At 38.3% G+C, this 26,214-nt stretch overlaps 1 protein-coding gene across 3 annotated transcripts in view; it reads left to right on the top strand.

Moving 5' to 3' along the window:
• SMARCC1 (SWI/SNF related, matrix associated, actin dependent regulator of chromatin subfamily c member 1) overlaps positions 1-26,214 on the top strand; it is a 170,292-nt gene that overhangs the window by 21,607 nt on the left and 122,471 nt on the right. For all 3 annotated transcript variants that reach the window (XM_032867902.1, XM_032867901.1, XM_032867903.1), the window contains exons 3-6: positions 4,900-4,985; positions 13,672-13,753; positions 15,029-15,121; positions 18,257-18,326. In XM_032867902.1, coding sequence (XP_032723793.1) covers positions 4,900-4,985; positions 13,672-13,753; positions 15,029-15,121; positions 18,257-18,326 — 331 coding nt within the window. The remainder of the gene's footprint in view (positions 1-4,899; positions 4,986-13,671; positions 13,754-15,028; positions 15,122-18,256; positions 18,327-26,214) is intronic.

The following is a 26,214-nucleotide window of genomic DNA, read 5'->3' as shown; positions in this document are numbered from 1 at the left end:
AAACCATGCTGTGTGGTAAATAAGTTTTAGGGAGAAGGAAATTGATAAGAAGAGGCCTATAATTATCAGAAAAAGGGATTGGACCTGATTACTGGTTTTGTAATTGTTCCTTGCAGAGCACCTGAGGGGCTGAGGGAACAGAGGAATAAATGGGGAGGTCCAAGAGGAATCTGTTGCTTTCAAGTTTCTCACTTTGAACAGTTTTTCCTGATAGACTTCTTTCTGGGCTTTCTGCTCCTGAAAGAGTTCTTTGGCAAAGATACATTAGAAAACTGTTGAATTCAGTGAATGTGATGATTCCTCCAACTTTGGGTATTTTATGCGCTGTGCCTGAGAATAGTATTGTTCTGCTAAGATCATGCAAAATTCTAGGACGTTTTGGATTTTTCTTTTTTTCTCTTGACTTCAGGGAATAAAAATGTAATTAAGATTTCTGTGTATTTGAGTTTTGGAATGTCAGCACTTCCTTCAGTGGAGTTTTACCTGGGAGTCCTGTTGGCCTGGGGTGAGAATTTGCTTTTTAAGGCAGTCCAGAGGACCTGATAAATTTAGGACCAATTATTATGTTAAATTGTCATGGGGTTCCTAACTGAGTGGTTAGTTAAGTTCCAAACTCGAATTGTCTTGAGATGGAAGCTTGTTACCTTCTTTGCTGGCAGGTATTTTTTTTCTAGCTCATCCTTTCCCTCCTCTGTGCAGTGAGCGTGTCGATAGTCCTGGCTGTCCCTGTGTGTGTGGCTGGTGATTGCCTTAGTTCTGATGTGCTCCCTCGCTTAGGTCTGTAGTCTTTATTCCCCTGTCCTGCCTGCCTTGATGGGGAAGCCCTGGCCTTTATCTTATCAACGTTGTCATTACTTGCTTGTTTAGTCTCATCATCCCCACCCCCTATCACCCTAGCGTGGTCTTTGTTTTTTATGCCTCAGAAGATTAACACTTTGACTTTTAGTTTGATTTTTTGTCTTCTTTGATTTTTGCATCTAGGGGTTTGATTTCTTCCTAGAGATCCAGTTGTACATTTAAAATAAAGTCTGTGGGCACCTGCGTGGCTCAGTTGGTTAAGCGACTGCCTTCAGCTCAGGTCATGATCCTGGAGTCCCGGGATCAAGTCCTGCACCAGGCTTCTAGCTCTGTGGGGAGTCTGCGTCTCCCTCTGACCTTCTCCTCGCTCATGCTGTCTCTCATTGTCTCTCTCTCAAACAAATAAATAAAATCTTTAAAAAATAAATAAATAAAATACAGTGTGTTATGGTTTGTCCAGCATGCATTTGAAGTGGTAGGGTTTTCTGGTTGTTCAGCCTGTCATATTGGTGGAGGCAGGAACACTTTTCATCTGCAGAATGGGATAAAGAGAGTCAACTTTGTAGGATAGTTGTGAGGAGTAAACGAGGTACGTTATTTTCATCTAAGATGCCAGTACTACAAAACTGCCACGACTTGTGCATTTTCAGATAAATGGCAAGTTGTCAGTGATGTATATATAGTGCCTCGTGGTAAATTTAAATTATCCGTAATTGGTGGCAATGATAATACTTTTTGTTCTCCCCAAGAATAAGAGTACTGCAGCAATAATTAGCTAAGAATAGAGGTGCTAATTATAAGACTGTTACAGTTTCTCTTATTAATAACATTGGGAAAAATTTCTAGAAAGCACTGTCTGAATTCCAAAGTAGTTAAAGTACACAGAGAAATGTGTGGAATATTTGTCATTTTTTGTGAGGTAGAAAGGTTCTGGAGTCTAAGCAACGTGCCTTTTTTCCCCACAGCTTTTCAAGGTGTGAAGATGACATTGTGATTTTCTGTGAACTTTCTTGATGTCTTGGACATTCCCAGTTTCTGTTCCTTTATTCACTTTCTCATACTTACTTTCTTGCACCATCATATTGACTAATAGACCAGAACACGGCATTATAGATGTGTATGTCCTATCTACACAGGTATACATCCTCCTCCTTTTTTCCAATTAAGATGAATTGCCATTAATAAATAAGCCAGAGAAATAAATAAGGACACTATGGTACAAATTTTAAGCACTTTTATGTATTGCGGTTAGTTCTGTCTTTTTTCTGGGTTTCATCAGCTCAGCAGAATTTTAGGTGGGTTATAAATAGGTAGGATGAGACCACTTACGTACATCCAGAATAAGATGAGATTAATTTTCCAAAGAGTTAACCAGAGATAGAACAGCTTATCAAAAGCAGTGTAGTCACACAGCTGGGAATAGAAGCAGCCTGTTAGAGCTGTCCTTGATCCCTAAACTCTGATTGGGGTGTGTAGCTACTGAGATAACTCAGGCAAAGCAGCATCTTGCTGGCTCTGGGAAGCTCAAGTTTTGGAAACCTCTTGCCCTTTTATTCTTTAAGTTTTTCAGTACTAATCAAGAGGAATTTACAATGAACAGTCCATGCTGTTCCTTCGGAGAACGTCTAAGCACATGAGTTTTTGTATTCGAATTACATCCAGTGTCAGTTAGGGTAGGGCCTCTTCAGGGTGGGGGTGGTTGGGCTGAGGGTTGGGTGAGGGGATGCAGTCAGGGCCCCATGGGTGACCCTGCGAAGTCTCTTGTCTCTGCCTCCAACTTGCCGCCCCCGGATTCTGATTGACTACTTTTTTATCCGGGTGATTTTGATACTGAGCTTATCCTTGGGACCAGAGTCCCAAATCCATTCCCATGCAGGCTCTAAGAATCCTTGATGTGTGGTGAGTGTCCCTTTTTGGTTTTTTCCTGTCACATTTTTATGGTCTTATGTTTTCCTTTTTGCCCTTCATTACTGGAACTGGTGCCCTTGCCAGGTTCCTGGGTTTCCCTTTTTCTTTCCCTTTATTCAGGTGATACCTCTGGAAAATTGGAAGTCTCATTTTCTACTTCACTTAACACTTGTTCCTGTAGTGGCTGATAGAAGTTAATGTGTCTGTCTTAAGCATATATCTGATATTTTAATTTCTCAAATTTATTACCTGTCCAGAAATTGGCCTTAATTTTCAATTACGTGTATAGGTGTTTTATATTGTTCTGGTCTGATCAATATGTAGCATGGCTCTGATTTTTTTTTTTTTTTTGACACTTATGAGTGTTTTTTTGGTGGTTGTTTTTTGAGCTATGAGTTTTTAAATTATTTTAGTATACTTGAACTATTGAAAAAGTTTTATGGATTACCTACATTGTCAGGCACTCTGTTGAATACTGATGTTAAAGATTTGAATAGGACATTGTTCCTGTCATCAAGGAATTCATATTAGAGATAAATGTATAAACCAGTCATTTCAGTATTAACGCTGAGTGGTTTGCATGTGCATAGTAGTGATATGCCTGTGTGGTTGGAGAGAACATTTCAGCCCAGCCTCTGCAGGTTCAGAGAAGGCTCAGAACTGTTTCATTCTGCTCTTGTAGACACCTTCCAGCACATTATTCTAATTTAAGATGCCAACACTAGAAGATTTTAATAACTTGTTCATTTTCCTAGATAAATAACATGTTGTCAATGGTAAGAATTGCACCTGGATGTATTTGCTTAGGAATATGTAATGCAGCATTTGGGGTGTACTGGGAATAGTGTTGGCAAGAAATGAGGAACTCAAACCTACGTATTTAAAAAGCAACAGGAAAACCAGAATGACTTGGAAGAGCTCATCTTAATGATTTTCTAAGTGTTTTTTATTTTTTAAAATGTTTTTTATTTTTTCATTATAGTAAAATATTTTAATAACTTTAAGTGTGTAGTTCAGTGGCATTATTCACATTGTTGTCCAACTGTTACTACCATCCATCTCCAGAACTTTGTCTTTTTCCCAGATTGTAACTCTGTACTCATTGAACCATAACTCTTCACTCTCTCCCCAACCCCTAGCAACCACTGTTCTGTTTTTTGCCTTCTTATATTTGACATCGTGGAGTTCTTTTCATTATATTATTTTGTAAGAATCATTTTGAAGGAAAAAAAAATGCATGCTGTATTTCTTTTTTGGAGGGGTTTATTTCTTTTATTTATTTTTAAAATTATTTTTATTAACATGTAATGTATTATTTGCCCCAGGGATACAGGTCTGTGAATCATCAGGCTTGCACATTTCACAGCACTCACCATATCACATACTCTTCACAGTGTCCATCACCCAACCACCCTCTCCCTACCCTCCCATCCCCCAGCAGCCCTCAGTTTGTTTTGTGAGATTAAGAGTTTCTTATGGTTTGTCTCCCTCCCGATCCCATCTTGTGCATGCTGTATTTCTGATACTTTCATCTTATTAGCATATTTGATGATCAGTTTATATGAAACTTTTACTTCCATAGTGTAGAAGTCATTCAGCATTTGATTTATTTGATCATTACTTTTATAATCCACAAAGTGCACATCTCTTTCAAATTGTTGCACAGATTTTAGCTATAATTTTACATACAATTAACACTGTGTTTCGTGGTCATTAAAATATTATCACAAGAGTTCAGTTGTAATTTTTGCATAATTTAAGTGAGGGACCTAATTTGGGAACAAAGTCTAATGTATACCAATATTTCTTACTCTACAGGAAAATCATATTGTTGGAAATTATGTTTTACTGGGATTTTATACATTTTAAAAATCACATTTTATATTTATCAGTGGGGTTTGTAGTGTATCAATATTTTCTGTCCATTAGTGTTTCCTGCTGAAACATCTTGATTTTTCTTTTGTGTATCTTGTTTTTAAGAGACTGTTTACTAAAAGAGTAATAAATTGAATTAAAAGAATTTTTAATTCGCTTTTGGAAAAAATTTCCTTATATCTTATTTGGTACCAGAAAGTATATAATGAGGTTAAGCTACCAGTTTATAACTTTTGAGTTTATAAAACTTTGAATTCAGACATGACTAATTTTGTCAGAACTTTTATTTTTCTCATGTGTAACTTCTGTCATTTTTAGGCAAAATGTTTCATGGATTTCAAAGCTGGAGGCACCTTGTGTCACATTCTTGGGGCTGCTTACAAGTATAAAAATGAACAGGGATGGTAAGTTTTCGTGTTTATTTGTATGTCTTGATGTGATATTTAAATTATTTAATGTTAAATCATCTGCCTTCTTTGTATAGTGTTAGAGAATTTTAAAAGCACATTATAATTAATGTGCAAAGTGGAAACTTTGTTTGGTTTTCTGGTTTACTTTGTACCTACATCCAGGAGAAATCTTGAACAATTTTTCCATTTATTAGGCAAATTACTTCTCAGTAGTTGTGTCTAGATAATGTGTGTATCTAGATGAGTGTGTATTCTTAGCAAATTAGAAGGTTGGCTCACTGTGAAATATATAAATGGGTATTGTGAACTTAACGTTGTGCTAAAAAACAGCAGTTCAAGTGTTTTCGTGAGCCAGGCCTTCAGAATGAGAGATGTCTAGTGTGCTGTCCTCGGGACACAGACGAGAGGATCCCAGCTCAGGAGTGCAGACATTCCTCCGGCAGTGGTGCAGCTAGGAGAGAGTCATTGCTGCTGTTCTTGGAGTGTTGCATTTTCCCTTCACTCTCCTCTTTCCCTTTTCTCACCCTGTCTCTCTTGGTGCTTTATCTCTTGAGCTCTGGGGTTTCTGCCACCTCTGTGTGGGACGTTTAGCTGCTGAGACTAGTGGGGGTTTCATGGTGATGGTTCCAAAGTTCAGGGAGGGCGGGGAGTCCCTTCACAGGCAGGGGGCTGAAGGGGGTGCTGGGGGGAATTGACTTGAAGTCGTTTTGAGGTTTTAGTTGTGTTTATGTGAAGTGCAGTCTTGGCATCTTTCTAGGAGAATACGCATGTAATTTGGGTAGTTTAAAATATGGCTGGAAAAGGCAAGTAAGTGCTCACATTGATAAATAGGACAAGTTTGTAAGTAAATGATTTATTTATAGTGAATAGCAAGTGATACAGACTTTGTGTATTTGCTGAACTTTTTATGTGTGGGTGTGTGCTTAATAGATAGCGGATAATTGATGCAGTGAGCACAAGAGTGTTGTCACCAGATGTGGCTGCTGTTTTGCACCTCTGCTTCTGGCTGTGGTGTCGGAACTCTTCCAGGGTGTTCCGTGAGCTAGGATTGACAGCATGGCTAACTACTCTCGGATATGATTTGTACCCTACTGTTAGCTCTCGATTCCCACATGGGACTCTCTTATTTTCTTGTTCATTTTGTGTCCTAAATCCCGAGGTGTACTTGAGGACAGTCTCAAAGTGAGATGACTTCTAAGTCACCTCTTCTGGAACTTGCTTGTTCTGGAACATGCACCAGTGCAATGGAATATTTTTAGGTGAAAGAGTTTAGAAGGATATGTAAAGTAAGATGTCTTTAAATTAAAAGGGAGGCCAAGAAAGAAATAAAGGTTAAAGTTGAAGACTTTAAGAGGAGTGGGGAGTAAGAATTTTTCCAAGTCTTGGGGCACCTGGGTGGCTCAGTGGGTTAAGTGTGCCTTTGGCTCAGGTCATGGTCCTAGGGTCTTGGGATCAAGTCTCACATTGGCTCTCTGCTCAGCGGGGAGCCTGCTTCTCCCTCTATTTCTGCCTGCCTCTCTGCTTGTGATCTCTCTATCTCTGTCAAATAAATAAATAAAATCTTAGAGAAAAAAAAAAAAGAATTTTTCCAAGTCTTTTACTCACTGTACCAGAATCCTCCCCTTTCTGGTGTCATTAGACACTTAGTTGTCGTGCACACTCACCCCTCCCCCAGACTTACATGCTTGCAGGGAGTGGATCACTTACAGTCTGACCGTGCATATTTTAGTGACCACCCACCCATTTGGAAGTCTGAATAGTGGCCTGTTATCTTGACAGTGCCTCCAGCTTTCCCCAGGCCCAGCATACCCCTGTGAACCTTGTTTGTGTTCTCCAGTTAACCTCACAGTCTATCTCCAAAGTTTGCTCATTTCCTTCTCTAATGGCCAAATGTTCTCTTTTTCTCTTGTTTCTGTTTGGTTCTTTCTTACTTCCTGCTTTCTTTCTTCCTGCTTTCTTTCAGCTTTCAGTGATGTCAAGCTGGCTTATCACTTATGAGGTTAAGTGGGAACACTGAACAGACAATATAGATTAAGATTCCAGAGTGTTTGAATGTGATCTTTCTGCATGTCTCTAAATAGTCAGAAGTGAGTGCCTTATTTGTAGGTTTATGTTAAAGGAGAAAGCTTTGGGCTAATGTTATATATAACTGAGGGATACCAAACTGGGGGATTTTGACATCCTATGGAAATCTGATAACATTTCCTGAAGTAGAGATTAAATACAGCCAAACTCAACTCAGTAAATGTCAGTGTCCTCCTGCAGAGAGATTAGAATCCTGTTTATTCTTAGAGTTCTGTACACATTACTGTGCATTGTAATCCTGTTTCATGCCTTTTAAAGAGATGATTGATTGAAAATATTTTGTGTTTTATTAGTTTTGGTTGACAGTGGTGAATCTAGGCTTAGTTAACAAAGTTCAGGATTTGTCTTAATGTGAGAAGTGGCCTTTTATTTTTACCTGTGACACAATTTGCTGCCAACATTTATTTCTTGCAGATATGCTCAGACCTACTTTTTTTTCTACTTTTATTCCCTGCCTTCGAAGTCTCCTTCTGATTTTCATTTTTTAGATATTACCACAGTAAGTCTCGGGTAACGGCTTTCAAACTTTAGGATCACTTGAATCTCTTGGAATACTTCTTTTTTTTTTTTTTTTTAAGATCTTATTTATTTATTTGACAGAGAGATAGCCAGTGAGCCCAAGTGGGGAGGGTGGGGGATGGCAGAGGAAAGAGGAAGGAGCAGGGAGCCCGTTGTGGGACTCCATCCCAGGATCCTGGGATTATGACCTGAGTTGAAGGCAGGCCCTTAACTGATCTGGATCACCCAGATGCCCCCACTTGAAATACTTTTAAAAATATAGATTACTGGGCTTCATGGACATACGTTATTAACTATTAAGTGTAGTATGAAAACCAAAAATCTGTATTTTCAAAAAGTACTCTAAATGGTTGTCAGGCCTTACTTTGAGAAATGCTGGGTAGTGAGGCTGTCATTCTAGCACAAACATGGTTTAGATCTTTTTTTTTTTTTTAAAGATTTTATTTATTTATTTGACACACAGAGATCACAAGTAGGCAGAGAGAGAGGGGGAAGCAGGCTCCCTGCTGAGCAGAGAGCCCGATGCGGGGCTCGATCCCAGGACCCTGAGACCAGGACTCTGAGACCCAGGACCCAAGCGGAAGGCAGAGGTTTAACCCACTGAGCCACCCAGGCTGAAGAATTATCCTTTTTATAGCATATTTTAAAACGGCCATCTAGCTTTTAAATTTTTAAAAAATAATATAGCAAGAATCCAGACCACCTTAATTATCCCCAAAGTCACATTCCTAGCAGGATATGATTTGTTGTCTGCTTCTACGTAGTAGACCTCCCTCCCTGCATATATGCCTACCTGTTTCAGGCTATTTTATCTGTAGGATATTTGCCACCCTTTTGGAGCATGGCGTACAGGACCATCTTTCTGTTGCTGGTCTCCATGGTTTTGTAGCTTGCCATTATTATAAGCCCCCTTATGCTTGAGGCCAACTTCCCACAAAACTGTTCTGCTATACCGTTGTCTGCTTTTCGCCATGCTCCCAGCTCAGTGCATTTTTGTCTTTTCCTTTCCAAGTTTGCTCCTGAAGCCCTTCACACCACTTTCCAAGGAATTAAACTCATTCTCCAGGATCCTTTGTTGATTATTTTTATTCAACTATATTTTCTGTCTGAGGCTGAGGATGAGGAGAGAACATCCCTAATGATAAGCAAGAGGCACAGAATTGGAGCAATAAAGCTAATGAGGGCCCTTTTGACAGACAGTATTGCCTTTGATTGAAAGGCTGCCATGAGACATTGCCTGGCAGATTGCCGGAGGGAAACAAAGCAGAAGACTCATAATTAATTAGTAAGCCGTCAATGAAGTGCTCATATTTACATTTTAAATGACCAAACGTTGTAAAAGCTAGAGAATTACATGTTCATGTGTTGTCTCTTCTAGTTCTCTGCATTAAGATTCAAAGGCTTTATAATTTTAGTTTTAATTTGCATTTCCCTTATGTGTAGGTTTGAGCAATTTTCTATATTGTATAAAGTAAAATTTAAATACTCTTGGTAATTTCAAAATAAGAGATTAAATCTTTCAACTAGAGGTTATACTATATTTACTTGAGTTTATTTCAGTTTTTCTTTTTCAAGATTTTTAAATTAATTAATTAATTAATTTAGAGCACGAGTGGGGGAGGGGCAAAAGGAGAGGGAGAGACCAACTCTCAGGCAGAACCTGACCCTTGCTTTCCTGACCCTGAGATCACCATCTCAGCTGAAACCAAGAGTCAGACGCTTAACTGACTGAGCCACCCAGGTGCCCCGTTTCAGTTTTTCACAATATCTGTATATTTTAAATACTTTTTTTGCTTACATAGCATATTGCTGAATCAGGAAAAAGCTTTACTCTGTTGTGTTATTAAATCATTGGTAAACCATTTTAGTTTATTATGGAAAATAGAAACTATAAAAGAGAGAATAATATAATGAACTGCCATTTACCTTCATGCACCTTCAACTTTATGTAATTTCATTTGTAAATATTCACTGTTTGTTTCTAAAAGCATAGGATTTTGCGGGGGATTTTGAGGGGAAGAGGGGGAGAGATAGAGAATTCTAAGGGATGCAGGGTTTGATCTTTACAACCCTGAGATCATGATCTGAGCTGAAATCAGTAGTTGAACATGTAACCAACTGAGCCATCTAGGTGCCTCATGGGATTTTTTTTTAGGTAATCTCTGTGCCCAGGATGGGGTTCTGAGATCAAGAGTTGCATGCTCTACCGACGGAGCCGGCCAGGTGCGGCTAAAGAGCTTAGGTCTTTGTATACATTCATTCATTCATTTATTTATTTATTATATGCAGGCTGCATGCCAGGTGTGGAGCTCAACTTGGGGCTTGAACACGACTCTGAGTCAAGACCTGAGCTGAGATCCAGACAGTCAGGCACCTGACTGACTGAGCCAGCAAGGCGCCCTGGAATAGGATTTTTTTTTTTTTTTTAAGACTTTATTTATTTATTTGACAGAGATCACAAGTAGGCAGAGAGGCAGGCAGAGAGAGAGAGAGAGAGAGCAAGGGAAACAGGCTCCCTGCTGAGCAGAGAGCCCGATGCGCGCCTCGATCCCAGGACCCTGGGATCATGACCTGAGCCGAAAGCAGAGGCTTTAACCCACTGAGCCACCCAGGCACCCTGGAATAGGATTTTTTATAAAGCATTATAACAGTGCCATTGTCACAACTAAGAAAATTATCAATAATTTTTCAGTGTTATTAAATACCCGCTTAGTGTTCAAGCTTCCCTGATTATTTCATGGATGGTTTTTATGTTAATTCATATTTTTATATTAACATATTTTTTATTAATTTATATTAATAAGTATTCAAAGAAGAGTCATACATGACATTTGGTTGATGTGTCTTTTTCAGGAAATTGGGGCACCCAGGTGGGTTAATAGGTTAAGATTCCAGCTCTTGATTTTGGCTCAGGTCATGATCTCAGGGTTATGAGATCATGGAGCCTGCTTTAGATTCTCTCCCCCTTTCTCCTTGCCCCTCTCCCCCCTTAAAAAATAAAAAGAAAATTAATAGTTTTCCTCCTGGTCTCTCTTTCCCCTCTTATCCTTGCCAGTTATTTTTTTTACAAAAGTAAGTTGTCTTGTAGACTTCTGTGTTCTAGATTTTGCTAATATGTTCCGTAGGATATCGTTTAACATAGTCTTCTAAATTTCTAGTAAAGCGGAGTTAGATGCTTAGTCTGATTCAGCTTTTTTTTGTGGGGGGGGTCAGTAGTGCTTAATAGACAGTGTTGTGTTCTTTCCTCTGGAGGCATGGAGGCATGCAGTATCTGGTTGTTTCTGCTTGTAATAGACTGTTGTTGATGTTCAGTGCCTCGAATCATGCTATCATTACAGCTTCACCAAGCTGTAGCATTTAAATTTTGAAAAAATTAGAAAGTAGGTTTTCTAATACATAGATTTAAGTGCTTACTGTTTTTTAGGTAATTTGTTGTAAAAGACTATTACTCTGTCTTTCCTACTTCATTTATTAGCTGGAATACTGAGAAATTTAACTCACCAGTAATTAGAAAGGCAGAGTAAATTCTTAATTTTCTTTTTCTGTTTACCAGAATCATTTAGCTCTTAGTCTTTGTTTGCAGGTAAATCCAGGCAACCTTATTTTAATTTGTTTAATGAGTACTTTCAAACTATTTCTCAGATTTCTGAGAGTGATAATTCCTTTCAGCCTCATCTGAATCATTTACTAAGGAAGCAGTTTATCTGTGAATAATATGAGTAAAGGCTTATACAAGCAATTCTGAAGTAAGACATTTCTGGATATAGTTCGTTGTCAGAAGTCTGTGAAAGACTGACCTCTTCTTTAGAAAGGGGAGACACTCAGGTTTCTCTCCCTGTGTTGTGCTGAAAGAACCAGTGGAAGTCCCTTTGCTCTAATAGGGTTGTGTCAGTCAGTCACGTGTTATTCTGTTGTTGCAAATTGCTTGGCATTTCTGACCTACTCCTTCCTTATTAGGAAGATACTAAACAACCAAAAAAATGGGACTTAAGGATTAAGTTCTGTGTACCAAGATTAAATCAAGATATTGATTTAATTGACTTGGGACAAAGGTCCCTCTTACATGTAAAGGCCATTTTTAAAGCTATAACTAGTTCTTTTACAAATTACTTATTTCTGTGGCTTAGTGGACGCTTTCCTTAATTTCCAAATTGGAGCTTAGTCAAAATAAATATTAATTTCCTGAGTGGTGTGCTTTATAAAGCCACACTTTTTTTTTTTTTTTTTTAAGATCTATGTGAGGAGGGGCAGAGGGAGAGGGTGGGAGAAAGAAGAATCTTAAGCAGGCTCCATGCTTAGAACAGAGCTTGACACAGAGCTCAATCTAATGACCTTGAGCTCATGACTTGAGCTGAAATCAAGGGTTGGTTGTTTAACTGGCTGAGCCACCCAGGTGTCCCTAAAGCCACACATTCTGCTGGCTACTGGGGCTGAATGGAATAGTTTTAAACAAACCTGGTCTTTGCCCTCAAGGCATCTAATGAGCTGTCTTAGCAACAACATGATTCTTTTGTGGGGCTTTAACAGCAGTGTGCACTGGATGTATTAGGAGCATGGCAGAAGACAGGAATAGCTTCATAGGGAACATGGCTTGTGGCAGACCCTGGAGGCGATAGTATCAAGCCCACAGTAGTGACATACAGGAAAGGCTGCAGAGTTTGGAAGAACGGTTGGAAGTGTGGGGTGCATCTCCTGGTTAGATAAAACAGGTTAACCTGAGAGGTAGAGCATGAGCTCTGCGTTCAGACTGCCTAATCCTAGCTAGCACATAGTAGTAATGATTTAAAAACATAACCATAGGGGCACCTCGGTGGCTCAGTTGGTTAAGCAGCTGACTCTTGATTTTGGCTCAGGTCATGATCACAGGGTCCTGGGCCTGAGCCCTGTGTCAAGCTCTGCACTCAGTGGGGAATCTGTTGGAGAATTCTTTCACTCTTTCCCTCTCACTCTGCCCCTCCCCTTGCTCTCTTTCTCAAAATGAATACATCTTTAAAAAAAAACAAACCCAAAACCAAAACAAAGTGTTATAACCATAGTTAACAATTACTGATCACTTACAGGCTAAACAGACCGTAAAAAGACGTGGTCTTAAGCCCTTAACATATATATCTCATTTGACCTTCACAAAAACCTGTAATGGGCCATTGTTCACGAAGAAATTGATCCTTGGATTAGTAAATCACTCCAGACTACATAAATAAAAATGGGGTCAGGATTAGAACCCAGAACAGCTTGACTCCACAGCCCACACTCTCTATTACTGAGCTTATACTTTGCCTGGAATTAAAATGGGGCAAAATCAAAGTAAGTGTTGAATAAAAGATATGGTGAAAGTAGCATTCAAATTTTTTAAGATTAAAGCATATGGAAGTGGGTGAGATTAGACAGACAACATTAGAATGTTATGCTTGGATACTTACATAAAAAAACATTGGGGAGCAAGAAAAGGTAAATAGATGAATTTACCAGATTTAGGACAATAGTAGGCCCAAGGAGAGCACAGACACTGATGAATTTGAGCAAATGACTTTTAAGCATATAGAAACTAGATAAATTTTCCTTATACCTGAAGAACGGTATAATAGTTCACTGCCTTTGGATGTGTGGACTCCTTTTCTAGATGATGTAAAATATCTTAGACTTAAGAAAAACAGGATACTTCATGGAATGGGTTCTTCATTTTTTTTTTTTTTTAAGATTTTATTTATTTGACAGAGATCACAAGTAGGAAGAGAAGCAGGTGGTGGGGGTGGGGGTAGCGGGCTCCCCGCGGAGCAGAGAGCCTGATGCGGGGCTTGATCCCAGGACCCTGGGATCATGACCCGAGCCGAAAGCAGAGGCTTTAACCCACTGAGCCACCCAGGCGCCCCCGGGGTTCTTCATTTTGACTGGAGTGGACTTTAATGTCATAATATTTAACGTTTTATGAAGATTTTGACACTGTTTTCTTACACTGAGAAAATACCCTCATATGTTTTATAGAGCTCTATTTTAATTTCCACGTCTTTACAGTTCATTTGCGTTGAGTGCTAACACTAAGTTTTCACAAATTAACTAATGATTTTCTTCTCTTTAGGCGTAGGTTTGATCTACAGAATCCATCCCGAATGGATCGGAATGTTGAAATGTTTATGAACATTGAGAAAACGTTGGTGCAGGTAACTCAGAAAGTTTAATTATTAAAAATGTTTTCCCTTTAATATACTTTCAGTTCTAAAATTGGCTTTATTGGACTGCCAAAAGATCAAAGGAAGAAAGATTTTCTGAAATCTGGTCTGTTATTTTTAAGGGTTTTGGGGAATTAGAGCTATAAAGTAAGACTAAAACTTGTCATTTATAGAATATTGATCCTAAACGTCTTGTGAAATAATCTATGATATTTCCTTTATTTTGATACTTATAGAGAGAGAGAGGGTGAGAGGAAGGGGCAGAGGGATAGGGAGAGAATCTTAACAGAGAATCTTACAGGGCTCGATCTCATGACCTGAGCCAAAATTAAGAGTCAAATGATAAACTGAGCCACCCAGATGCCCTGATATTTTCTTTTTTTATTTCACTTAATCCGTTATTTGAATCTCTTTCATATTTAATATAAACACTCTCAATCTACTGGTTACTCATTTATATAGTCTTTTTTTTTTTTTTTTTTTAAGATTTGTTTCAGGGTTGTACCATAAATACAGATCTTACTTCCCTAACTAGGTATAATCTGGAAGAGAGAACACTTAGTATTCTTCTTTTCTTTGTAGTATTTTTATTGATTGGTAATTTTTAATGATTACTGAATTAGCCTTCTTGGGGAGAGGCAGCTGGCAAAGATTCAGGTAGGTATTATCATTAACTTGATGCCTGAAATTTGTCTCATGAACTGCTAGCTAGAGAAACAATTTTTGTGGTTGGTTCACTGATTTTTTTTAATGATGATTTGAGGAGTTAATATGCATGTTTTAATCATTGTTATTTGTAAGTTTAGAAATGGGAAGAGGAGCTATAAGTAACTTATATAATGAGCCAAAATGGGCATTCCCCTGGGATCCTCTCCCCTCCCCACCCAATAAAATGTGTCGATGGAAACACTACATTAGATTTGGACTATTAAGGTCAATTCAGGTAAGATTGGCTGTAGAAGTATCAATATGTGAGTGTGGTACCTTAATGAAAAATACAAGGAATTTCTTTAGGTTGTGATTCTGAACATTTTTTGCCCAGGTGTACTTAGCTGCAGAGAAGGAATCTGAGGATGACGTTAAGTGGCGTTCTGAACACCTAGGTTTTATATTGAAATGAGCCCTCTGCAGTCTATACTAAAAAACATCTTCCCATTTTAAACACTATGGCTTTTAATGTCAACTTTGGCCATTAGGGTAATTCATTAATAATGTGACATCATTTCAAAACCAAGAGAATTTCAAAATCTGTTTTTTCTTCCTTAGAACAATTGTCTGACCAGACCCAACATCTACCTCATTCCAGACATTGATCTGAAGTTGGCTAACAAATTGAAGGATATTATCAAACGACATCAGGTAATAAACATGATCACTTCAGAAAATTGTATAGTAGTAAACTTATAAATTTCAGTAATAATTGTCTTTTATTTTCTGTATTTATCTGCATTAAATGAAAGTTCTCTCTTTTTGGGTTCTTACAGTACCAAGTTTTTTCTCTCCACTCACCTCCAGTTCTTATCCTAGAAGCATTTTTCTTCCCCCTTAGCTTTGTTGAGATATAATTGACACCTAACACTGTGTAAGTTTAAGGTGTACAGTATAGTGATTTGATGCACATATGTATCCAAAATTAGCATTTAATAATCATTGGTATGGAGTCATTGAGTCCTATTGTGAAATATGCTTATGTAATTTATTTATTTTTTTTTAAAGATTTATTTAATTTTATTTTAAAAAATTATTTTTAAAGATTTTGTTTATTTGAGAGAGGAGAGGAGAGAATGAGCATGAGTATGGGCGAGCAGCAGAGGGTGAGGGAGAAGCAGATTCCCCGCTGAGCAAGGAGCCGGACGTGGGACTCGATCCCAGGACCCCGAGATCATGACCCGAGCTGAAGGCAGACACTTAACTGACTGAGCCACCCAGGCGCCCCTAGATTTATTTCTTTGAGAGAGAGAGAACAAGTGCATGAGTGAATGCAGGCTGCAGGGGCAGAGAGAGAGGGAGAGAGAATTGCAGGCAGACTCCCTGCTGTGTGCAGACCCGATAAGACCCTGAGATCAGGACCTTAGCTAAAATCAAGAGTTGGATGCCTGATGGACTGAGCCATCCAGGGGCCCCTGGGTTTATGTAATTTAAGGAGACCATGTGATCTATATTACTCTAACCACAGAGTCAAAGTAGAAGTTGATGACACAGTTGTTGGTAAGAGGAGATCAAATATTATTTCAAGTAAACCTATCTTTCCTCACCCCCGCCATCCCATTGGTATGTATTGTATTTACATTTGTGGACTGGAAAATTCTGTTTTCCCGATACGCTTATATTCTCTTGATTCACATGTGCCAGTGCTATCTTCGGGTGTCTTTCCCTCCCTCCTCTAACTTCATTTTAGGCGGAGACTTTGGGTATTTACTGCATGTAGGTTAGTGGCTACCTGTGGCTGAACTATAAGCAACCCCGTATCATGGTGAACTAGCTGAGGAGACCCAGGTAGAAGATAATTTTCTGAAACAAGGTCATTTGAGTGACAAAGTTTTACTAATCCTTAGGATTAGTTGAGAAACCTCCTGAGATACCTTTATTTTTTCTTCTGCAGGAGAGATTGCCAGTTGTGTTATGTTTCAGTAATCAGTAAATATCGTTCAGGTTCCTAAAGCAAGGATTTCTAATACCGTTTACATTTGGAGATTTAGTAGTGTCGTCTTACAAGCAACATCCCTACCAAAGAGAAAAATGAGATGATTGTGCTATCGAGTCAGGCAGTCTCAAGTCCACTTCCTCGTCCCACCAGGATTTTGACTTTGAACCAGTCACTTAACTTTCTTTTCTCTTCGGGACTGCTTACTGGAGTGGCTGTCAAGTGTAGTTTAATTATATCTAGAATGTTAGAAGGCAGAGACAGAACAATTTAACCTGCTGGGTATTACCTTCAAGCTGAAATTATCTACTCTTATTGCTACCATATTAATCCTGGAAAAAGCTTATATATTTTCCACAATTGATACCGAGCATTTAGTTCCCATTTTTCTTAAAGGCCTGGCTTAGCGATTGTATTCTAGGAATAACCTCTAAAGGGACGTAAGGATCTTCCTGGTTTCATAGGCTCTTAGGGAAGAGACAGTAAGCTAATGATATTATTGAATACTGAGGATTAGGCCTTTCCTCAAACATTTAAAATGCATTAATAACTCCAGTGTTTGAGTACTCAGAGTGTACCTGTCCCTATCATTACCTCATTGCTAAATTGTTATAATTCTTGTGAAATAGGTATTATTACCACCCTATTTCACAAAAGACACCGAAGCACAAAAAACACTTAGATACTTACATCACCCAAGTCGTAAATGGTAGAGCTGAAGTTCAGATCCAGGCCTAACGGACTCCAGAGGCCAAAATCACAGACATTTTGTTCCTCTGACATCCCTTTTTCAGCGTCTTTTGTGGTTGTTCAGAAGTGTGCCCAAATACTTGAAATGATTGAGAATGCCTTGCTTTATTGTAACTAATTCATCTTAGAGAGTCCTAGATTTTAGAATTTTAGAATTTCTCTTCAGTTAGAAATAGCATTGTGTTTTTCTGATTGTAATAATTAGTAAATACTCACTGTCAAAGATAAAATTCAGGAAATACATTAAAATGCTGCTTATACCTGATTTTAAGACACATACACACAAAAAGACTTGTCCTCATTCTTATGATCTCTGGAATGAACACTTTTATATCTAAATAGCTTCCAAGTAGGGGCGCTTTGGTGGCTCAGTTGGTCAAGTGCCTGACTCTTGATTTGGGCTTGGGTCATGATCTTGGGATCTTGGGATTGAGCCCTGTGTCGAGCTCTACACTCAGCACAGAGTCCAGTTGCCCCTTTCCCTCCCTCATCTTGTGCGTTCTCCCTGTCTCAAATAAAGAAGTAAATAAAATAAAAAAAGGCTTCCAAGTCATATTCTAGATTGTATGCAGTAGTCTAGCTGAGGCCTAGCTAGACCTTAACCTTAGTATTTATGTCATCCACTATTCTAACATTGACTTAAAAAACAGTAGTGTACATACATGTTAGAGCCAAGTGAAATGTCCATCTTATATGTATATAACTGTAAGTTATGGCTCATGGTCATAGTCTTGCATTATTCAGATAATTCTGATGATTTTGGAGTAACTTTTAGATTTAGAAAGACTCGTACTACAGACAAAGTTTCCTAGAGAGATACACAGAGAATTAGGTAAGAAGTACTTGCATTATTTTTCTATACAACAATATAAACTGTGTCTATAGAAAATTTACATGTTTTTATTTGTTCTTGTTAATAATTGTTTTCTTTGACTAAAAATAAAAATATTATAGTCTTGATATATATGTGTGTGTGTATATATATATGTATAACATAATAAATAAAGTAATGCCTTTATGATTCTTAGGCAATTTGCATCTGGCATTGCATAGTCTGTTTGCCATGTGCTTTCCCCTTATGTTGTTCATTTGCTTTCCAGGGGACTTTTACTGATGAGAAGTCAAAAGCTTCCCACCACATTTATCCATATCCTTCCTCACAAGAGGATGGTAAGTTAATTTCTGGTTATGAACTCCTACTTCACTAGGTTTTAAGTTTTATCAGAGATTTAAACAATATTACTAGCTTTTTGAAAAAGAGACTTTTAAGTATTAAATAACTTGCACAGATTATTTAAATGTAGTTTTCTATTTTTTTGCTGAATTGCTCTAAGCAAACTAATTCTTTGATATCCAACTTTCTGATCATTGGACTTTTTATATCTTTCTTTGTTATTATCTGGGTGTTAAGTTTAGGTGTGCCTTATGTATTAACTTTGTTAATGTTTGCTATGTTGTTTGTGTTCTGAAAATTAAAAGACCTTGCAAAATGAAAGAACATTTCTGGGGAAGATGGGCTTATTGGCTGTCTGAATGGGGCCCCTCAGCAATATTTTAGTTTGGTGAATTTATAATGGTTCAGATTCTGAACTTCAGCTTTTCTATCCTGCAGGTTGATTTTCTCAGTGGCCAGAGTTCGATAGGGCTATGGAAACTGATTTGTTGAGAAAGAAAATATGAATTAATAAATTAACCAGATTAATTTGAGAAATAGGACTTCTTTAGGGGATCAAGTCTTCTGGTTAACATATCCCTTTAGGACATCTGTATAAGAAGCTAAGTTATATCAGATTTGAGTTGCTAATTACCCCATGCTGAGTATTTTTTCTGACCAGTGCAGTTATGCTGGAAGTCAGTGACAACAAGATTACCAGACAGTCCCTGTATGTTTGAAAATTAAGAAATATATTGCCAAGTAATCTATGGGTCAAAGAAGAAATTACAATGGAAATAGAAAATCTTTGTAACTAAATAATTTATGAAATGATTGATAAAGTACAAGAATGTTAAATTTTGTTGGCTACAGCTGAAGCTCTGCCCAGAGGAAAATTTGTATCTTTAAAGTGTATGTTAGGAAAGAAGAAAGTCTGAAAAATCAGTGATTCACACATCTTTCTCAAGAGATGGGAAAAAGAACAGCAAATTAAACCTAAGGAAAGAAGGAAATAATTAAGGGTAGAAATTAATGATGTGGAAAATATATAGGAGCAAAGTGCTCAGCAGTGTTAGAAATGGTTCTCAGGAGGGGCAGCCTGGGTGGCTCAGTGGGTTAAGCCTCTGCCTTCGGCTCAGGTCATGATCTCAGGGTCCTGGGATTGAGCCCCACGTTGGGCTCTCTGCGCAGCGGAGAGCCTACTCCCCCCCCCCCACCCCCCACCGCCTACTTATGATCTCTCTCTCTGTCAAATAAAAAAAAAAAAAAAAAAAGAAATGGTTCTCAGGAAAGGTCAGTAAGGCTATTTAAATCGTGCTGCAAATAAGCAGGAGAAAAAGAAAGAACAAATAATATCAGGAATGGAAGAGGGACGTTGTACGAATCCTACAGATGTTGAAAATAATTGATAGGTGAGGTTGCTTGATTGCTTGTGCATGGTGGCAAATCTAAGAAACCATTGCCTTATCCAGAGTCATCAAGTTTTACAACCCAACTCTTCTAAGAGTTTTACAGCTTTAGCTGTTACATTTAGGTTTTTTCATCATTAGGTTTGATAGGTAAAAGTTTTATTTTATTTGTTACAGTCAAAAATCACAGCTCTGTGATTATTACGCTTTTATAAAGTGAGAAACTTCACCCTGCCTTTAGTGTTTAACTGGTTGTTTCTCAGCCTTTTTCCTGTTAGGTAATAGCAACTCGTGTCCACTAGGTGGGGGTGGTGGATAGCTATGATGTTAGAATACTTTAGAATTAGTTAGAATACTTTTGTTGCGGGCTCTGTTTCTCTAATAAGTGTTTCAGCATGTGAGCTTTTTGAGAAAAATTGCCTTTTACAAAAGATTTTAACTGTAATTGTTACATCTGGCTATTTAGTGATTCCTTAGTGGTGCTAGTTTTTCTATTTTAATACAACCTAGTTCACTGCGTATTGATGATGCTTGCTTGGTATTATCAGTAGTCAAAGCAGCTGTTAGGAGATAGCATTTGGAGGCTGTTTTTGAAATATAAGACATGATTTGGCACACTGTGCAATTTACCTTTGGAATAACTGTCAGGTAAATGTTGACTCTCAGCAAAGCCTTGTGCTGGGCTCCTTACAAGTACTTGTTTTCAGGTAAGTGTGCAGATGATAACAGTACCAGCCACAAACACATTAGAAGCCGTATCATGAAACCCTTAAAAAGGCAGTATACATACTTTAATGAGGATTAGTCAAAATTTAAAGTAAAAGGTGGTATTTAATTGGCCTTAATCTCTTGGTGAGATTTGGGTGAGATGCTGGAAGGGAGTTGTTATTGTTGTTATTGTTAAGCGAAAGCATAGAGGTAATAAATTACGAACTTTGAGGGAAAGGAAATGGCAAAGTTTGGCTTTATATCTCAGTGTAATGGGAGAGAAGAGTAGGTAGGTGAGAGGACAAAGCTCTAGTGTAGAGTGTAGCGTAGAGTTTTGTTTTATTAGGTGGATGAGGGCGAGGGTAGATAATATTGATGATTTTGGTGGAGAGAAATGTGCAACTGTGGTTGTATTAGGAAAATTTCCTGGGAGCTGATTTCTGGAGTGTATTATCTAAGGAGACTGGTCAGAGAGCAAGACCTTTGGGACACTCCGAGTTAAATTGCTGAGTGAGGGAAAATTGTGTCATTGGATGAGATAAATACATTTATTAGGAGAGGATAGGGAATTTGATGGCAAGCCAAGGATGGTCCGTATCTTAAAAGTCATGGGAATATAAGGAAAGCATTTTAAAATGCAGGAGGTTGACAATGGAACTGTCCAACAAAGAAATAAAAGTGAGGCCTGAGACAAGGGTTTTGGATTTGTCAGTAAGGAAATAATTGGTAACCTTTGAGAATGAAGTTTTGGTAACTTGCCAGTGAGAGTAAGCTGTAGAGTTGGTGGAAGGTCACCAATTTCTTAGAATGTGTGACAGGGAAAAGAAAGTAGAGGATGCCACCTAGCAGGTGGCCTGCCTTTATCTTTCAAGATTTGGCTTTATAGTTTATTTCTGGGGTAGAACAAAAGTAAACTGAAGCACATAATAATAGAGTTGAAACCTAGAAGGGATAGAAGGATTGGTTTAGGAATATGGGTTGAATTACTGGTTTTAGCAGAAAGAATATTTCCTTAGAGATGAAAATAAATGAAAATTTTTGAAAAATTGAGATACTTATCAGAAGAGGAATCTACATCTTAACTCAGAACATTTATTTAGATGAGTGGATTTGTCCCTTAGGTTTCCTTATCTTTATTCTTGTAGTTCATGACTTGAGAATTTCAAATGTTCCATCTTTGAGTTTTCAGATCTTTCTTCGGGTTGGTCCAATCTAATGTTGTATCCTCTAGTGGAATTTTCAATTCAGATACTCTATTCTTTAACTCCAGAATTTTTTTTTTTTTAAGATTTTATTTTTATTTATTTGACAGAGACACAGCAGGAGAGGGAACACAAGCTGGGGGAGTTGGGAGAGTGAGAAGCAGCCTCCCCGTTGAGCAAGGAGCCTGATGTGGGGCTTGATCCTGGGACTCTGGGTATTGAGTATGATGTTAGCTGTTGGGCTTGTCATATATGGCCTTTATTATGTTGAGATATGTTCTCTCTATCTCACTCCCTACCAAGAAATTTTATTCGTAAGTGGATATTGAACTTTGTCAAATTATTTTTTTTTCTATATCTGTTGAGGTGATCATAGGATTTTTTTGTCCTTCATTTTGTTAATATGGTATATTACTCTAGATTGATTTGCTGGTATTGAACCATCCTTGCATTCCTGGAATAAATCCCAGTTGCTGTGATGTGTGATCTCTTTAATGTATTGTTGAATTTGGTTTGATAATATTTGCTTGAGGATTTTTGCATCTGTGTTGATCAGGGATATTGGCCTGTAATTTTTTTTTCTTGGCACCCTTGTCTGGTTTTGGTATCTGGATAAGGTTGGCCTTGTATAATAAGTTTGGAAGTGTTCCTTCCTCTTATTTTTTGGAAGAGTTTGAAAGGATTGGTATTAAATCTTCTTGGAATATTTGATAGAATTCATTAGTGAAGCCATTTGGTCTGGGACTTCTGTTTGTAGGGGGTTTTTTAGTTACGGATTCAATCTTTACTAGTAATCAGTCTGTTCAGATTCTATATTTTTTCATGATTCACTCTTAGATGGTTATATGTTTCTAGGAATTTATCTGTTCTAGATTGTACAGTTTGTTGGTGCTTAATGGCTTGTAGTAGTTTCTTACAATCATTTTTGTTTCCTTTTTTTATAAAGAGAAATTGAAGTTTATTTATTTATTTATTTATTTAAGATTTTATTTATTTGACAGAGAGAGAGAGATCACAAGTAGGCAGAGAGGCAGGCAGAGAGAGGGAGGGAAGCAGGCTCCCTGCCAAGCAGAGAGCCCAATGCAGGGCTCGATCCCAGGATCCTGAGATCATGACCTGAGCCGAAGGCAGAGGCTTAACCCACTGAGCCACTCAGGCACCCCAATCGTTTTTATTTCTGTAGTATCAGTTTTAACATCTCTTTCATTTCTGATTTTATTGATTTGCGCCCTTTTTTTTTTTTCCATGACAAGTCAGTTTTATTTTTTAAAAGATTTTATTTGTCAGAGAGAGCGAGCGAGTGAGCGAGCGCAGAAACAGGGGGAGCACCAGAGGTGGAGGGAGAAGCAGGCTCCGCGCTGAGCAGGGAACCCAGTACAGGGCTTGATCCTAGGACCTGGAGATAATGGTCTGCGCTGAAGGCAGATACTCAGCCATGGAGCCACCAGGCACCCCAGTTTTGTTTAATTTTTTTTAAGTGACCTACTCTTGGTTTTACTGATCTTTTCTGTTGTCTTTTAGTCTCTGTTTTATTTATGTCTTCTCTGATTTTTGTTTGTTTGTTTTTGTTTTTTGTTTTTTGGCACCAAAGTAAGGTTCATTGAGTGTTAGCAAAGTGATAGTACAAAGCTCCCAAGGAGGAAGTGGACCCGAAGGGGTTGCCCTCTGCTCTGATTTTGGATACTTCCTGCCTTCTGCTAACTTTGGGCTTCATTTATTCTTCTTTTTCTAGTTCCTCGAGGTGTAAAGTTGGGCTGTTTATTTGAGATTTTTCATGTTTCTCTGCCTGCCTCTCTCCCTACTTGTGATCTCTGTCAAATAAATTAAATAATAATAATAATAATAATAATAATTAAAAAAATAAGAGAGAGAAAAGCCAGAACATAGGATGTATGTTCTACTCTTCTTCTTTCTCCCTACCAGGGGAGAAGTTGGCATCTGGGTGCTTTCTCCTGATCACACCCAGTTGACCCAGCTTCTGTCTGTGGCATTACTGGTTTTCTGGTACTTCAGTAAGTCACTTAGATTTTGTTTGTTCTCATTGACCACCACACATCCACAATATGTCCGTTCCATCAGTGCTCTGAGTCAGGTGAGGCAGGCAGCTCCCCAGGCCCCCAATAATTTGGAATATTGGATGCACATTCACTCTTCTCTTTTCAGCCCAAAGGAGAAGGAGCTCTCCCTCCTGATCCTGCTGGGCTCTACTGGCTTAGATGAATATGCTCTTGGGGTTGATAGGGTTGATAGGAAATGGCTTTTCTTACTGTTAAAATGCAGCTGTTGTCCACTTGGAGGTTGCCTGAAGTACTGCAACTCCTTAATTGGCTCCTAGAGTGCTCATGAAGATTTCTTAGGTGGTGTGTTAGTGTTAAGTCAGTATCTCTGTGGTGCAACAAGTTCTGGGGCCTCCTCTGATGTTACTTTGCCAGTGTTACATCATGTACATTATTCCCTTGATGGCCAAATAACATTACCTTATTTGGATATACTACCTTTTGTTTAGTCATTTGTAAGTTTATGAACACTTATAATTAATGCCGTGTGTGTGTGTGTGTGTGTGTGTGTGTGTGTGTGTGTTGGGGGTGGGGGAAAGGAGAGAGAGAATCTCTAACAGACTCCCTTTGAACGTGGAGCCTGATATGGGACCTGATCCTGTGACCCTGAGATAATGATATGAGCCAATACCAAGAATCAGATGCTCAACTAACTGAGCTACCCAGGTGCCCCTCTGTGCTTGTATTTTAGTTAGACTATGTCTTTATTGTTAAATTGTGACAGTTAATATATATATTCTCAGTTTGGACTAATTTTTACTCATAAAACTGTGGTGGTTTTATCGGTTCTGTGTAGCATATGATTATCTCTGGGAAGAATGTAGATTTGCATCTCTAACCTTTAGTTATTTCTGCTACTTGGAAGATTTCCAAAGGCAGTCATTGCCACAGGCTCTTTCTATTAAAATCAGCTGTAAAAAAAAATGGGTATTCTTTTTTTTTACTTTCTAAAGCTGCACCTCCTTTGAAGATAGATTTAGTATTCTAAAGGGCAGTTCTTACTAGTTAAGAGTCAGTATATTTTGTTTGTTGCTATGTAGTGAGTTATGAAAGACCCCAGGCATCCTCTTCACTTTTTCCTTGGCTATTTTGAAGCATTGTGGTCTGAAAATGTGCAGGAAATGATCCTAATCTTTTGGTACTGGTTGAGACCTGATTTGTGACCCAGGATATGATCTATTCTGGAGAATATTCTGTGTGCACCAGAGAAGAAGGTGTATTCTGTTGCTTTGGGATGGAATGTTCTGAGTATATCTGTGATGTTCTTCTGGTCCAATGTGTCATTTAAAGCCTTTTCTTCCTTGTTGATCTTTTGCTTAGATGGTCTGTCCATTTCAGTGAGGGCATGTTAAAGTCCCCTACTATTACTGTATTATTGTTGATGTGTTTCTTTGATTTTGCTGTTAATTGGCTTATATAACTGGCTGCTCCCATGTTAGGGGCATAGATATTTAAAATTGTTAGATCTTCTTGTTGGATAGGCCCTTCAAGTACTATATAGTCTTTACTCATCTCTTATTACAGTTTTTGGTTTAAAATCTAATTTGTCTGATACAAGGATTGCCACCCCAGCTTTCTTTTGGTGTCCATTAGCATAATAAATCATTTTCCATACCCTCACCTTAAATCTGGATGTGTCTTTGGGTCTAAAATGAGTCTCTTACAGACAGCATATCAGTGGGTCTTTTTTTTTTTTTTTTAAATCTAATCCGATACCCTCTGTCTTTTGACTGGGGCATTTAGCCCATTTAATTCAGGGTAACTATTGAAAGATACGAATTTAGTGCCATTGTATTGCCTATAAGGTGACTGTTACTGTATATTGTTTCTGTTCCTTTCTGGTCTATGTTACTTTTAGGCTCTCACTTTGCTTAGAGGACCCCTTTCAATATTTCCTGTAGGGTGGTTTGGTGTTCACAAATTCTTTTAGTTTTTGTTTGTTCTGGAAGCTTTTTATTCTCTCCTTCTATTTTCAGTAACAACCTAGCTGGATATAGTAATCTTTTTTTTTTTTTTTTAAAGATTTTTATTTTATTTATTTTTTTATTTGACAGAGTTTACAAGTAGGCAGAGAGGCGGGCAGAGAGAGAGAGAGGAGGAAGTAGGCTCCCTGCTGAGCAAAGAGCCCGATGCGGGGCTCGATCCCAGGATCCTGGGATCATGACCTGAACTGAAGGCAGAGGCTTAACCCACTGAGCCACCCAGGCGCCCCTGGATATAGTATTCTTAGGTACATTTTTTTTCTTAATTTAGTGCTCTGAATATTTCATGCCAGTCCTTTCTGGCCAGCCAGGTCTCTGGATATGTCTGTTGCCAATCTAATGTTTCTATAGATCTCTTGTCCCGAGCTGCTTTCAGGATTTTCTTTTTCTCTGAGACTTGTAAGTTTTACTGTTAGATGATGGGGTGTTGTCCTCTTTTTATTGATTTTAGAGGGGTTCTCTGTGCCTTCTGGAGTTTGATGCCTGTTTCTTTCCCCAAATTAGGGAAGTTCTCAGCTATAATTTGCTCCAATATACCTTCTGTCCC

The sequence above is a fragment of the Lontra canadensis genome, unplaced genomic scaffold (genome assembly GCF_010015895.1).
Source record: "Lontra canadensis isolate GAN:19392208 unplaced genomic scaffold, GSC_riverotter_1.0 scaffold35, whole genome shotgun sequence".
In the NCBI taxonomy this organism is placed as follows: Eukaryota; Metazoa; Chordata; class Mammalia; order Carnivora; family Mustelidae; genus Lontra; species Lontra canadensis.
Note: the sequence above shows the minus strand (reverse complement) of the source record. Positions and strands in the feature narration are given on the sequence as shown.